Raw genomic sequence first — 16,992 nt, forward strand, 5'->3', positions numbered from 1 at the left:
GTGACCCTACAGGTTTAAAGCATTTTTCTTTTCCAAAAATGAACCTTATTTGTAAAAATAAATAAAGGCATGAAAAACATTCATAGTGCTTTCAGCTTGTACAATCAGTGTTCACAATCTATACATTGGTACTGTTAGCACATTTTGTGCACAGAGCACCATTACCACTCACGTAGTCTCCTCCGAGGATACAGAACTGCAAATATTTGAGGGGTTTCTACATATGACTTAGCCCTTCAATGTCTAGCAGCAGGACATTCTTGCTATGGAGGGAGTGCAGAGTAGGTTCACAAGGTTAATTGCCGGGATGGCGGGACTGTCATATGTCAAAAGATTGGAGCGACTGGGCTTGTATACTCTGGAATTTAGAAGGCTGAGAGGGGATTTTATTGAAACATATAAGATTATTAAGGGATTGGACACGCTGGAGGCAGGAAGCATGTTCCCGCTGATGGGTGAGTCCAGAACCAGAGGCCACAGTTTAAGAATAAGGGGTAGGCCATTTAGAACAGAATTGAGGAAAAACCTTTTCACCCAGAGAGTGGAGGATATATGGAATGCTCTGCCCCAGAAGGCTGTGGAGGCCAAGTCTCTGGATGTTTTCAAGAAAGAGATGGATAGAGCTCTTAAAGATAGCGGAATCAAAGGTTATGGGGATAAGGCAGGAACACTGGATACTGATTGTGGATGATCAGCCATGATCACAGTGAATGGCGGTGCTGGCTTGAAGGGCCGAATGGCCTACTCCTGCACCTATTGTCTATTGTCCATAGAAGCACCCAAAATTGTGATCTTCTCCCACAAAGCCTTTATATTGGCTGCACCAAGCTTCTTTGCAGCCCTAAGGTTGTCCTCCTGCAGCCTGGAACGTGCCTGTCAGCCACACTCCCTAACAGATCTCATTGTACTAGAAGACCAACAAGTCTCAGGCAGATAAAAGTGCATCTTCATTGAGTTGATGGATCTTCCAGCAGACTTGATCTCACTCTGCATCCTGGGAACAACCCATAGATCAGAGTCCATCCCCCTCCCCCGCCACCCCGTTACACTGCTGCTAGGGATGAACTGTGACAAGACAACCTGCATTGTTTTTCAGTCCCTCTTTGCAAGTAAATGAACTGTCCCATTGATATCACAGCCATGCCAAGATGCATTGATAGTAAGATTCTGACCACAAAGGAATGATCTGATGTACAGAGCTCCTCTCATCATCAGGCAAGGCAGGGGTGGGTGCTTTACAACCAGTTGAAAATATAGAGGGAAACCAACACTTCCTTTCACACTGTCCCTACCCTACCTCACAAGAGGAACTAAATCATGCAACATATACGGTAATGAGGTTGCGGTAGCTACTACTTAGGTTATGCTTTTTTTTACCAGTCTGGATGTTTGCTTATTGGGGGGCTTTCAGATGAAGAGGTGATAAAAAGTAACTTTTACTAAGAGTCAGTAAAGCAAAAAGCATAGCAAGTTGTGAAGAACAATAGATCCAAGCACAATAGAGAAAAAAAGTCAGGAGCTGTGGAACAAGGGCAAGGGAAGATGCCTGCAGAATGCTGCTCAAACGAGAGACCCCGTTGTAGAAGTGCTTTGTGAAGATGAAAAGTCCCAAGGAGGAATTGTCCATACTTTTGAGTTAAAGAGTTTTCTCGAGGTAGTCTTTGAGGTGTCTTTCATGCAGAACGTGGGTTCAGCACGAGTACAACGATATGCCTGTCTATTTCAGAAATGAGCTCCAACGTTTAAGTGCACATTGCACTGGTTTAACTGTAATGGGTCCTTTTATCTTTCTTTTATTTTCCTGTTAACTGTTTAACAAAGTTGTAAAATTGGTAAATATACTTTCTTTATAATTTCATGCCCACGTACAATCTGATATTTCCTGGTGAACAATACCTGCATATGAGGCAGTATTTACACAGCATTCACTACAAACGATATTCCTTAATCAGAACATCCTAACTTTCCTGTTCAGTTACACCCAAATTATATTAACCCTAAATGTGTGTTACTTATAGAGTGTGGCCCTCTCACTGCTGAGTCATACGGAGCTAGCTAATGAGCCAAGTTTGTATATGAGCCCAGTGAGAGGGGTGCATTTGTGGGATGCTCATCCAGAGATTGAATGCTGTGCAAGAATTGATTAAGCAGTTTATTTGTGTCTTTGAGACAGTGTTTAAACTAATGCTTATGGAAAGTGCTGTGCATCATAATTAAAGTCCTTTATTATGGATGCCACGGGGATTAAAGCTTGGTGCGACACGAAGAGCGTATCCACATGTAATGCTTGTGTTTGAGGTGGGTGGATGTCTGAATTCTTGATAAACTGTTAATTAGAATACTGAGTTCTGTGAAAGTATTGGGGAAAGTTAGGCCATGGTGAGGCCATGACTGCAAGGGACAGGAAAATCTTCGAAAACTAAGTCAGTGATTAATCAAACAGAGAAGAAAAGAAGCAAAACCATGGAGGTACCGGTAAAGGAACAGGCTGGCGTCTTGAAGAGAATACGTTCCAATAAATGTATCAAGGGAATTACTAGAGTGCAAAACACTATTCCTAGAGGTTTAGTGGGACCAAGCTCTGGTGCATCCATATGGATTGAAAGTATTTATGCTAGACACAGGTTCTCAAGTTACATTGCTTTATAGATCCTTTTACAACCAGTATTTGACACATTTACCATTGATGCCACTCAGTGCCCTTGAGATCTGGGGGCTTAGTACTGATGATTACCTGTACGATGGTTACTTGTTGTTGAACTATTGATACACCTGTGTTGGTCTGTCCGGATCAGGTTGAAAAAGGTGAAGATTCCATTTTTGTGGGAACAAATAGTCTATTTTCTGTGATAGGCATTAAAATTTAGATAACATTCTTTAAATATATTTAAAACTCAGAGGTTTCCTATCTTAGAAATGATTTCCAAATTACAAACCACTTCTAAAACACAAAGAATTTCCAAAACACAGGTTCCTATGCGTTTAAAAGAAATACCAATGAGCTGCAGACAAACAAGTTGACTGTCACAGAAATCAAAGTCAGAGGACTGGATTCTAGTTCACCCCATCTTTCTGTCATTCTTCTGTATGTTCCTTGATCATTCCTAACAAGCCTGACCGTTCCTTTACAATTATTATGTTTTATTTTGCCACTTGGGTGACCTCTCACACACACGATATTGTTTCAAATACCTTCTCACACATATGGTCCAAACGCCACTGGACAGAGTCCCCAATTACCCACAATAAATGCTGTGAATGCTGATTCTTTAAGTACACAAATCTTTCAACTATTGATAGATCAGCTATTTGATGTGCTAAGTGATAGTATCAATCTGGTTTGCAAGTTTCTTGGAACTAAATAACGTAACCAGCCTGGTCTAGTTTGATATGTCCAATCAACATGATCCCATTGCAATGTTAGAAGTGGCAGGTATAGGATCTGCCAGAACACCCTGGACAGTACAGTTTGTTACACACTGCAGTTGAGTGGGAGAATAAATGTTGTGGGTGGATGCCAATCCAGTAGGCTGCTTTGTTCTAGATAGTCCAAGAGTCATTGAGCAATACAGCCCAGAATCCATGCTGATTATATTCCCCATCCAGCCAGTCCCAATTTCCTGTATTCAGCCTATATTCCTCCAAGCCCCACAACTTCACATACTTATCAAAGTGCTTCTTAAGTGATGTTACTGTATCTGCCCCGATCACTTCAACTGGCAGGTCATTCCATATACTCACCATCCTCTGGGTGTAAAAGTTACCTCTCAGGTCCCCTTTAAAACCTTTCATCTCACCCTAAACATAGGCATCCTAGCTTGGACTCCCCTTCCTCCCTTCATTCTCCTACACACCATGGAATAATGACCCAGCCTGTCTAGCCTTTCCTTATAACGCAGGCCGTCCAGTCCAACATAACGAGCAAGCCTTTTCAGTAGATGAGCCTTTTATCTTAGAGAAACAGTGCAGAACAGGCCCTTTTAACGCAATGTGCCTCGCTGCCCGACAATCCATCTACTTAGTGAAATCACAAGGTAATTTACAATAACCAATGAACCTACTAACTGGTACGTCTTTGGATCGTGACAGCAAACTGGGGCACTCAGAGGAAACTCCTGCACTCACAGGAAGGATGTACAACCTCTTACAGAGAGCTTATTGAATGTTGTTGGAGATATACTCATCCAGGCAAGTGGAGGATGACCGAACACTCCCAGTGGGGACTTTACAGACAGTGGAAAGGCTTTGAGGCATTTGAGCTTGTATCTTACCAAACTTCTGACCAGCACCATTAGCAACTGCACTTACATAACAATGTATGCCAGTTCATCAATAATTATCAGGAATATTGCCGGTGGGAATTGACATTGGTGATACAAATTCCATTGAATGTTAATGCATGGCGAATACATGGATAGAGAAGATTTTCAGAGGTATGGGCCGAACCTTAACAAATAGGACTAGCTCAGATCGGGACCTTGGCTGGCAAGGATGAGTTGGGCCAAAGGAACTGCTTCTGTGCTCCCTACATATTCTGTAGGACCTATGGCCCTACAGTTCCTACCAGGCTGCTGGAGATGGGAGCAACCTCAAACTGTTCACATCATATTGCTGCACAGGGCAGGTCACCAAGTCTCTCAGTACAGCGAGGGACAGATTCATGTCATAGAAACTAGAAGCATAGGAAACTACAGCACAATACAGGCCCTTCAGCCCACAAAGCTGTGCCGAACATGTCCCTACCTTAGAAATTACTAGGCTTACACATAGCCCTCTATTTTTCTAAACTCCATGTACCTATCCAAAAGCCTCTTAAAAGATCCTATCGTATCAGCCTCCACCATTGTTGCCGGCAGCCCATTCCATGCACTCACCACTCTCTGCGTAAGAAACTTACCCCGGACATCTCCTCTGTACCTACTCCCCAGCACCTTAAACCTGTGTCCTCTTGTGGCAACCATTTCAGCCCTGGGAAAAAGCCTCTGACTAACCACACGATCAATGCCTCTGATCATCTTATACACCTCTATCAAGTCACCTCTCATCCTCCGTCGCTCCAAGGAGAAAAGGCCAAGTTCACTCAACCTATCCTCATAAGGCATGCTCCCCAATCCAGACAACATCCTTGTAAATCTCCTCTGCACCCATCCTATGTTTCCACATCATCCTACCAGAGACAAACAAAAGGGAGACAAAAAGGAAGAAACTACATGCCAGTTGATGTAGCATCTGATGTTAGGAAAATGTTAGAATCTGTTGTTATAAAAATATAGAAAAATATCTACAACAAAAACAACACCATCATTAACTAGAGAGAATTTCTGCTGTTTAGAATCTACATTGGATGGAGGGACTAAGCATATCGTGGCCACATTTTGCTGATGATACGATTATAAATGGTAAACTGTGAGGGAGGGATACAGCACATCTTAAAAGGGATATAGATAAGTAATCAGGCAGAATTTAGCAGATGGGGCATAATGTGGGAAGTTGTTAAGTTATCTGCTGCAGAAGGAAGAATTATAAAATACAAAGGGAGTTGACTGCATTAATACCAGAAATGCAAAAGCTAGCATGCAGGTCTTTCAAATGATTGGGATATCTAATGAAATACTGGTCTTTATTGCAAGGGATATAGGGTAAAACTGAAAGGACAAGGTACTCACAAGACTACACCTGGAGTATTACTTATAGTTTGGAAGTTCAGAATGTTACACCTGCACTGGAAGCAGTTCAAAGAAGGTTCACTGAGTTGTGGTGGTTGATGTTTGGAGAAATATTCAGCTAGATCTAACCATGATTCTGAAGAGAATTCAGGGGGCAGATGTCCCCCCCTCCCCCTTTTAAAGATATCCCAACCCAGTGGGCATACATTCAGAATGAAGGGTCATCCATTTAAGATGGAAATGAGGAATTTTTCTCACAGAAAGTCATAAATGCTTGAAGCTGTTAACCCCGGAGCTGTTGAGACAGAATCATTGAATATATTCATGTTGCAATCACAATGGGGTCAAGAAGTGTGGGCAGAGAACAGGAGTGTGGTGTTGAGGTCAAGGTCAGATCAGCAACAATTTTGTTGAGTGGTGGAGCAGACAAAGGGCAAACTGGTTCTTATGTAAGAAGAACAAATCTGAGGGAGGGGCAACTCACTCACTTTGCGGGCTTCCCATGCATATCACTTTGTGTGAATTTTGTGTGAACATTGCCATTTTTAAAAATTACGAGACACTGAAGCTCTCCAGTTCCTTCCCACTTCCTTTCCAGTCCTAATGAAGGGTCCTGGCCCCAAACATCAACTGTTTATTCCTTTCCATGGATGCTGCCTGACCCACTGAGTTTCTCTCACAGGATGAGCTTTGGACAAGGCTGCACATGCACTTTATTTTATCAGGTTTTTAAGAGAAATGCTGCTGGTAAATGCAAGACCACAAAATAGGAACAGAAGTAGGTCACCAGATCTCTCAAGCCTGCCGTATCATTCGATGCGATCATAGCCATCGCATTAATCCTTCTCTGTGCAGCTCATGTGTAACCACAGGTAGCATATCGTTCATGTGAATGTTCATCATTTTTCTAACAGCGATTTTCAGTCTGTTAGTCAACTTAGTCTGCCCACTGGGACTTGGCTCTTCGTATAACTTTGATAACTTGCATCCATTACCTTAATATGAACCTGGATTAATCCTGTAGATAAAGAGTCTTTATCCCCCTCTCTACCTTCTCCATCAAGAATTCTTGCTCTGGAAGAATATCAGGATGCCCACTGCCAACCATCCCAGCCGTTCCTTCCAGACATTTCATAGTTATAACATTTCAAAGTCATGTAGAATCACTTCAAACCGTGGGTCTCACCAAGAACTCATTTCCTTTCAGCAGTGTAGCACAGCTTGGGTCAGCATCGCACAATTTGAACCGATAGCAGCCACTCATGAACTTGGGTTCCTTGTGATGTTACACTACAAAGTCATGCTTTGGACTGGTAGTGCGTCTTTTGGGTCAGGCCTGTGAATGTTAGATGAGGATGGTTTAATCACACACTGTGACCTGTAACCAATTAACCAACATCGCTCACCTCCACAGTATGCCTTGTGTCCTAAGCAATCACATCAACCTGTTGATATAGCTTTGAAACCATGGGATACTAGAAAGTGACTACATGTGCTTATCTGGATGCCCTGCCTAATTTTTTTATATAGGTGGAACAAGAATTTGGAATTTAGTGTGGAAATCCAACCACTGATGTACTAAAATGCAGATTACTACCCCATGAAGAAGAATGAGGAGTGACCTTATAAAGACCAGTAAGCTCCTGAAGGGTATGACTGGTTAAATGTGACGATGTTGTCACTAGTTGATGTGTTTTGAACAAGAAGGTGGATACAAGGGAAGGACCTGGTGATTTAAAGCAAAGGTACACAGATATTTCACCTTGCACTCATGGTGGGTGAAAGTTCTGGAGGTGTGATAATCAGAACTATTTGAAAGATTAAATAACTGAGGGCTAAGGACACCTAAGTTTGTTACAGCCAGGGGGTGGTAATGGGGACAAGCTCCCACTGCCTATTAAATGCTCCCAATGGCATGCACCTCAAATAGCCTCTGACAACCAAATCCAGCTCCTGCCATTCATGTGTAGCTTAGCTACTAAGCTTGGCTGGATTCTTTCCACTGACACGAGAAGGGTCAAAGCTGGGTTTCTGGCACCTTAAAGCCAGTCACTTTGGGCAGGTGGGGCTTGTTAGCCGTGGTTGGCAGTTCATCTAGGAGAAGGAAAACTCTGATCTCAAACCTCTGCTGCCTTGCAGCTATACCTACTCATGCGGAAGGCTTCGGGAATAAACCCTGAGGGAAAAAACTGGAGCTGGAGTCCCTTAGGAAGTCCTACATTGAGTTCAACGTTGACTTGCAACTCCGCCAACACAGTTGGTACCAAACTGCATCTGTCTCTGCTGTTCCTTTGGGTTGATCAGGTGCGTGGAGAGGGAGAGCTTGCAACATGGGCAACAGCTTGCTCTCCACGTCATACTGCCTAGGCTTGTGTATTTAGACAGCTAGGACAAAACATCCATGGTCAACTCTGACCGACAGATGCCCTCACAAGGACACCAGCACATACGAGGAGTTGGAGGCCAGTGTAGATCAGCTATGATCGTATTGAACAATACACAGGCTTTAAGGACCTGGTGACCTACTCCTGCTCCTATCTTGTGGTCTTCCATTACCAGCACAATTTCTCTTAAAGCACCGATAAAATGAAGTGTGTGTGCAGCTGTTCTCACCTGAAGCTCATCCTGTGAGAGCTCGCCATTCTTTCAGATGGCAAGATGTACACAGAATTCTGAGAAGCAGATAACCGGCTTCCTCTCACAGTAGGCTACTGCAGGAAACTGAAATTGCCTGGTGGTTTTTTTTTTAAACAAAAGGCTGCCTCTGTTCTAGATCTTAGCTGCAGAAATACGTTGAGTAGCCATTGAAGGCAGGACTGTGAGGGACGCCAACACCAGCAGAAATATTTTAATTCTAAAGTCAGAGTAAATTTTACATATTTTAGCGGGCTGTTCTAGATTTAAGTTACAGCGAGAATACCGGAGAATGGGATTGAGCGGGATAATAAATCAGCCACGATGAAATGGCGGAGCAAACTCAAAGTGCCGAATAACCTAATTCTGCTCCTATGGTTGTATTTAGTGATTGTACTCAGTTTTCTCTGAGATTGCATCTCCCAGCAACATTAACCCACAGAGAGGAAACACATCAGGAGCTTCCAGAGTTGAGGTGATTCCCTCGACAACAAGGCAGCATATGACTGGATAGAGCGAGGTGATCCTAGAAAATGCCATGTATGTTCACTTAATCTATACTAAATTAATTTCCTGACATTCAAAAGCAGTATCAGAATACATCACCATCAGCACCCTGGTCGAGGGAGTCACCATTGATGGAAAAGTCAGCTGGGCCATCCACATAAATACTTTGGCAACGAAGACTGGGTATCCTGTGACAAGTAATTCTCCTCTTGATTCCCCAGATCCTTTCACCCTCTGCAGGGGACAAGACAAAGGCACAATGGACTACCCTCCAGTGGCGTGAATGGGTAACTTTCATAAGCCTAGTTATCTCGCACAGCAAGGCAGCTCATTCATTTGCACTCGGTCTGAAGGTCAGAGAAAAGAAGGACAGGCTGAAAGGGAAAGCACAACACTTTAGGTAGTCCTAAAACAAAGCTGAGTCTCAAATGTTATCTGCGTCACCAAACATACCCATAACAACAGTGAGCACATTTGCAAAGTGTGCAGGTTTTATGCAGTACAAATACTTTGATAATAAATGTTCTTCAATCTTTGAGGTTGATCACTCAGCAATGATTGGCCTCGATACATGTTTGTTGAAAGTGTTGGACAGACTTCATGACTCAGGAATGGCTTCCACTGTATTGCAATGTGGAACATGCTGCAAAGATAACCTTTTCCCTCTGGGGTGTTTACATGGCTACGTAAGTGCGGCTTAGTTCTGCGTCTCCTGGTGCCTTGAGCTCACGAACTGCTGTTTTCATCAGGCCCAGTGCCTTCTCCTCCAGAAATGACAACCCTATCCTGAAGAGGCTCCCCTTTGGTCTCTTGCCTTATCTGTTTCTCGAAACAAAAGAGCTGGTCATAGACTTCAGGAAGGCAAGCTGTGCATATGCTCCTGTCTACATCAGTGATGTTGAGGTTGAGAGGGTTGAAAACTTCAATTTCCTGGGAGCGAATATCACTCATAGTCTGTCCTAGTCCAACTACGTAGACATCTTAGCCAAGAAAGCTTCTATTTTTCACATTCTTCTTTTGGACATTGGTTGTTGGTCAGTCTTTGTCTGTTTATGTATAGATTTTCATAAATTCTCTTCTATTTCTTTTTTTCCTGCAAATGCATGCAAGAAAATAAATGGGAGCAAATGGTTACATTTTTGATAATAAATTTACTTAGAATGCCTCTACTTCCTCGGGAGGCTAATGAAATTTGGCATGTCCCCATCAACTCTTAACATTTTATATTGATTCATCATAGAAAGCGTCACATCTAGATGCATCACAGCTTAGTACGGCAACTGCTCTGGTGGTGACTGCAAGAAACTGCGGAGAGTTATGGACACAGCTCAGCACATCACAGAAACTAGCCTCTCCTCCATCGACTCTGTCTACTTCTCACTGCCTCAGTAAAGCTGTCAGCATGACTCAAGACCCCACTCATCCTGGTCATTCTCTCTTCTTCCCTCTTTCAATGGGCAAAAGACACAAAATCCTGAAAGCTCATGCCACAAGACTGAAGTGGGCTTCTACCCCACTGTTAAATGACTATTAAATAGTTTCCTAGTACAATAAATTAGATACATGACTTCATGATCTACTCTATGTAATCTTGCACCATTTCGTTATCTGCACTGCACATCTTCTATCACTGTTACATTTTATACTGCATTGTTATCATTTTATCTTGTTCTACCTTAAAGGCACTGTGTCATGATCTGACCTGTATGAACAGGATGCATTGTATCATAGTAAATCATATAGTATAACCAGAATAATAAACCATGTGGTGAGTGCATCCAAGCAAGGCACAGTGTCATTGCTAAGTAAGTAGTGATTTCACGAACAAAGTCAGCATTGTGCATCTGTATATTGGGATAAGTGTGAGGAGCAGAAATAACTTGCTTTATTGAATGAGACATTAAGACAGAGTGACAGGAATAAGAACATAAGACATAGGAGCAGAATTCATGGATTTAGACAATCGAGTCTGATCCTCCATTTAATTGTGGCTAATTCTTTCGCCAATGCCATTCTCCTGTCTTCTCCCCATAATCCTTAACCGCTTTACCAATCGAGAACCTATCAGTTACTGCCTTAAATACTCCCATTGACTTGGCCTTCACAGCTATCCGTGGCAATGAATTCCACGGATTTGCCACCCTTCGCAACAATTTATTGTGTAAAACATCACTGATATTACAAGGACAAGGTCAAGTCCAACAGCATTCATCGCTCACTTCCATACCACACTGAATTAGATGTGAACTTACTTGGTGATAAATTATCAAAAATAGATGTATCTCAAAGGTGGAGTGACACATAATTTTGGAAATTAATCTTCATTCAATACCCAAAATCAACAGACTCGTTGAACACAGAATTATTATAATTCAATATTATTAAGAGCAGATTTCCTTATATTTACTGATTCATTCTTTTTAGTTATTGTGGTCAATCTAAAATCTTACAGCTCAATGCATTTTCTGTCTACACCTTCTGTTGTCAGAATTTTTAAATGTCATTTCATTCTAATCATTTACCTATAACAAACATCCTTACTGCTCAAGAACTGATCATTTCTATAAATACACAATCTCACCACTGGGCGGCACTATGTCTAGACACAACAGTGTTCACCCATCCCAGACCCTTTCAGAAAAATCTGAGATCTTTTAAATCTTGTTAAAATACTGACATTTTCCTCAAATTTAAACAGTTTTGAGTCTTTTCATTTCTTAGAAATAAGTTAGGAAATAACTAATATCACTGATCTGGGAAATACATGAATAGAATGAGGCCCTTCAAGCCAATTTGTTCATAGTCACAATTAATATTAATATTAATCCAACTTATTAGTACTTGGTTTGCAGCTTTCTATGCCTTGGCAAATAAAGTGCTCATTTAGGTATTCCTTAAATATCCTTCAATATTTGAATACTATCTTCTTCCACCATCTTCTAGGGCAGTGTTCCGGATTCCAGCTACCTTCTGGTGGAAGAAGTTCTCACTTAGATCCTCTATCAGTCTCCCACCCCTTACCCTAACCCATATTCTCTTATTTTTTTGGGGGTAGGGGAGAAGCACTTCCTGCTGTCTTCTTTGCTTTAAGGAAAACCAACCCAGCCTATCTAGTGTATCTACATAACAGAAATATGAGAGTAAGGCCAGTGGAGTAAATTCCGAGGACCTGCACAGCTAACCAAGTCTTTACGCTGTGTGAAGCAAGGCTTCAAGACCCATCCGTCCTTTGGACTCAACAGAGTGGGGCCTCTGCTCTTTGTACAAATGCCTGGAGGGAAAACTCTCATGATTTTACTAAGATAACTCATGTTAAGTGCCACAATAAATAGGCAAGTCTCCCTACACCGAAAATGCCACCCATAATTCGACAATATGCAAAAAAATTGCCACACCACCACCACTGGCATTACTCCAAAGCTTTCCGTACATCATCAATAAAAACACTTTCACAATCAGCGCTCAGGCCTGCTTCAATAAGTGGTAGACTGGCTGCAATTCCTGCTTGTTCAAGTAGACAAATTAATGTTGACAGCTCGCCATTCAAAATTAAATGAGACCCAATCCCAGAAATTGATTGGCGCCTCTTAAGGCTTAGAAAAGTCACATCCTAATTTCAGGCTTAGTAACTAAAGCAGAAGTACTTCATCTGAACCACAGGAGTTTAGGCTTTTTGTGCAATCAATATATGTTGCTCTATGCCATTATATGTTGATTTCAGCTTATTCTACGATTTTACTAACTTTGCTTTTGGTTAAATTGTGTCTGATTGGATGTTTTTGATTTTTCCTCATGTCCTCCGTGTGCAATGATGCATTTTTTCTAAAATGCCAGTCTAGGATCATAAATCAGATCTCATTTCTGAGATTTGTCAAGAAAACTGTGGATCTTCTCCCTAGGGAAAAGATATACAGGGTAATGTCAGAGTCATTCTGACAGCTGTTCTCATTGATACAATGATGGATGGCAGCTGATCCTCGGGCCCAAGTCCCATCACTACCAGCATCAGGTGCTCAATTAGAGCAGATTCAGAACTGACAATGATTAAAGTCATTCCTTAGTATAGCAGTAATAGTTGTGGGGTGCGTAATGCTCGTGATAAGTCAGTATTGATAACATTTCAAATAATCTGTTAGCCATACCCACAATGCATTTAGTGTTCACAGCCAAAATATTACAATAATCTATAAATCCAGATCTTTTTTCTAATGTCTCCACCTTTGCAAGTTACAAACCAAAGCAGTCCTGCTGCATCAGAAGATCTGACATTTATAAAATGAACTTGGAATAGAACGGCTGATATGAGAATATTAACATTGGGAAATATCCACATTTGAAGCTGCCTGAACTCATCACTTTTGTGCCAAACAACATCGCAACGTGTGCTTTCATTGGCTTTCTTTTGCATTCATTTCGAGCTGTGAGCGTGTGCAGGGAATTATGTGGTCTGATAAAGAGAAATACTAACATATCATTTCTCAGGGAAAATCATTTTTTAAACGATTACATTACCCTTTACATTTCATTCCTAATTGTTCCCAATAAAACAGGAAATTGAAGCTTGAAAATAGGCCTCTGCTCTCCTTTTTCATTTGATTATTAAGCAGACCTTTTAGTCCCATGAAATCAATGATGACAGTTACTCAAATATAATAAATAGCTCATGCTGAAATTTTAATTACTGATGTGTTGAAGTTGTAGTTCGATTGCTCCCGAGCCAAGCTATAAAGTTCACTATAATTGAATCTGGGGCTAGCAATCTTTACTTTGACCGTAAACGCTATCCATGTTGATTAATTTGAAAACCGATAAGAAACGTTTAGTTTCTGGGTGCTGCTACCCGACTAGAACTTCCTTTTGTTGGTGAAATTCCTGTAATTTCCTTTCTGGTTTTAAGTGTGTAACCAACGCTACCTTACTAGACGGCTAATCTATCCCTAATTATATAGATATATATTGACCAGACAGCATCCGTCAATCCAATGAGTCAAAGCAGAATTTTATTGAACATCATTTTTTAAAGAGTTCTATCTCTGCTGACATGATCATTTCTATTCCTACCATCTCCCTGTCAGCTTCGAAGCAGTGCCACAGGCTGTTAGGCTGCTGGCAGCCGGGAGGTTGGAGGCGTCTGGGATAAAAGCTACACAGAGAATGACATGTCTGAGTAGCACAGCCCTGGGATTGAATCCCAAGGGTTTTTCTTCCCAACTGAAACAATAGAGTTGATGTATTAGGATTCTTGATCCTTTCAATTTAAAACAGAAATAGAATATAAAGTAAAACAGAACTGAAACACTGCTGGAGATCTATCACAACATTTGAAACAGAAAGAAAAGTTAATGTCTTGGCTGTGACCTTTCAATATATTTGCACTTGTGTGGTGCCATTTCAGGTCGTAAAATTGAGAAGCACCTCATGCATTTAGGCGTATTATGGCGCATTTAGTCGTTATTAAATATATACAGTATATATTCTGTATATTCTGGTAAAGAGTCCCACATCCAAAATTCAACCATCAATTTCTTTTAGTTTATCTAGTTGTGTTTTCTGACTGTTTTATGTCAGATTATCCACTTTTAACATAAAATCTCTTCCTGTTGCTATTTTTTCAAATAACTGCGAAGGGTCATCTTCTACAATGGACACTCACAGTAGCTGTCTCCGTGTGAGACGGTGCTGAGGATTAGCATTGCCTGCATATTAGAAAACTCCCAGAACACTTTGCAAACAATCCTACTATTGTAGCATATAAGCAGCCAATCAAAGCAAAGCCTGCAAATACTTAAAGAAAATTTAGCCATTTGCTCTGATGTTGGTCAGGAAATCAGAGGGATATCATCAAAGTCAGATGGAACCAATTGCTTTAAAGAAGGGCTAACATCACATAACATCTCCTTGGTACTAAACTTTTTGCCTCAATTTTAAAATGTTTACTTGACTGGTTTCATTAAATGTGTAGTGTAGTACTGGCTAGATGCTGTACAGACAGCATAAAGCTTGACTTTGCTGAAGTTATTGGGATCCTGAAAGGAGAACAGTGTCCACCTCTAAAGGATCAATTTGTTCAAAGAAGTGCTGATAAACAAACTGGATGCTTGGGCATACTGTGGATGATATCTCCCTTTGTAATAATTAAATTCAAAACATGTTTCTCTAATTCTGTTACCAGTAAGTTTTCTTGTGTGGTGCAGATTTGATAGTCTAGTCACTGCCTAAATAATTCCTGCAAACGCAAACATCTTCCAGGGAAAGTGATAGGATCGGTATCCAAGGTGGTCAATAATGGCTATTTCTACCCTACTGTGAAGTGCTAGAGGTTTTGAACCTTGTTATAAGATTTGCTCTCAGCAGCAACTGCAGAGATTGCAATGTGCTGCAAGCAATGTGGTTTTGCAATTCGAACAAAAAGATTTTATCTTCCACCGGTTGCATTAACAAACTGTGTTTATAAGTATTTGTAAGTACAAGGGGTTCCCCAAAGCTTATCAAAGCTCTGAGCTTTATTTAATTGGACATGCACACAGCAGCAGCAACAACAACAGGAAATGCTAAAGGTAAAACTAGCCAAATATATAGCAATGCATTTGATGCTTTGCTATGTGTCATTAGGAGATCCTTCATTGACCTCACTGCTCTTCATGGATTTATTTAGTTAAGGAGGAAATTTGATACCATAATGATTACTAGAAACATTTTCCATTTTGAAACAGGGTACTTAGCGATTAAGAAAATAAAGGTTATTGACAGAAATGCTTCAAAATCTTCTTAAGCATAAATATCTGGCAATTAATTTTCTATGACTGTGTCAAAAATTATCTTTAATTTATATGTACAGAGCTTCCTAACATTGGGCAATCTAGAAACTCTTTTTCCATTGCCTCCGCTCTGCTTCTGATGAAACAATAATCAGATGTCCACTTATGTAGATTCTACAGAAGCTGTTTCTCAATACCCAGAGAGGGAAGTGAAGAGAGAGGGAGCCAGTGAGAAGCTGCTGTCTAAAGCAGGCTTATGTTCCACAATCTGCCAGGTTTAGAAGCTGACAGCATTAACTGGATCATGTCCTGCTATTTTTGGAATATGTCTCCAAAATTAAGTTACCTACGGTGGAGAAGCAGTCATCTGAATGAGTGAGAGAACAGACTCCTTTATCAACATAATACACACCACTGCTTTTTGCTTTATCTGAACCACCATGCCGTTGAAATGGAAACTCTGTAATAGCCCCATTGAAAGAAGATTCATGGTTTCTGTTCTTAAGGCTTCCAGGGCAGCGACGGTCTCTCCAACGTACATGTAAGTGGTATTTTATTTTTTTTCAGTCAGCATGCTGCCGTGATCTAATAACCAAAATGTGATAGTAGGGGCAATTAGGAATTGATTGAACTCTGTACACTCAGAACATATGTTATTAATAAAATGAGAATTCTCTAGGAAAGGAAAATATGTAAGGATTCTCACAGTATCTCCGCTCTTTCGTATGGTCTTCTCACTGAAATGTGGTACAAATGAGAGAGGGTGTTCTAAGAAGCTGCCAAGATTCTGATTAATGTTGATCAGACAATTTCAAGCCGTTTCCTTCAGTAATTAAACCACAATTGTAATTGTGTTGATATTTTAATGGATCTCGGTCAATCTGATTTCTATTTATCGATGTAGTTCTTAAGATTTAAGTACTTTTAAATTTGAATTAAATCATTTTTGAGTCGATTCCTTAATTTTTTTTAGAACAAACTAATATTTTCCTTATCATGACTAAAGTCTTTATTTTGGAAAAAAAATATAACGATGCCTTTAAATAGTGATATTATAGTAATGAACATACAATTGACAATGTAGGAAGAAGTAAACAGAGAAAATACTTAGCAAGTAAGGCAACATCCATGAGAAGAGAAGCACTTAAACTTTCAGATCGATGATACTTCTTCTGAATGTAGGAGGAATCATTTACTCAAACCAACATACCCATTTATCAGTTACATATTTACAGATGAGGAGGGTTTACATTGAGAAAGAGTATCAAATTGGCCTTCATCAACCATGAGATTGAGTTAAAGAGCCAAGAGGTAATGTTACAGCTACATAGGACCCTGGTCAGACCCCACTTGGAGTACTGTGCTCAGTTCTGGTCACGTCACAAAAGGAAGGATGTGGAAACTATAGAAAGGGTGCAGAGGAGATT

General features: G+C 40.7%; 1 protein-coding gene across 4 annotated transcripts in view; it reads left to right on the forward strand.

Moving 5' to 3' along the window:
* The window catches only part of si:rp71-68n21.9 (kelch-like protein 9), an 81,930-nt gene that overhangs the window by 18,492 nt on the left and 46,446 nt on the right, over nt 1-16,992 (forward strand). The window contains exon 1 of one of the 4 annotated variants that reach the window (XM_063050701.1): nt 15,747-16,106. The exons of 1 other annotated variant lie outside the window; for it this stretch is intronic. In XM_063050701.1, the coding sequence (XP_062906771.1) occupies nt 16,006-16,106 (101 nt within the window). In that variant the 5' untranslated portion in view covers nt 15,747-16,005. Of the gene's footprint in view, nt 1-15,746; nt 16,107-16,992 lie in introns of those variants that run through there. 2 more of the 4 variants (XM_063050703.1, XM_063050702.1) reach the window with 2 other exon arrangements.

This window comes from Mobula hypostoma, chromosome 6 (assembly GCF_963921235.1).
Source record: "Mobula hypostoma chromosome 6, sMobHyp1.1, whole genome shotgun sequence".
Taxonomy (NCBI): Eukaryota; Metazoa; Chordata; class Chondrichthyes; order Myliobatiformes; family Myliobatidae; genus Mobula; species Mobula hypostoma.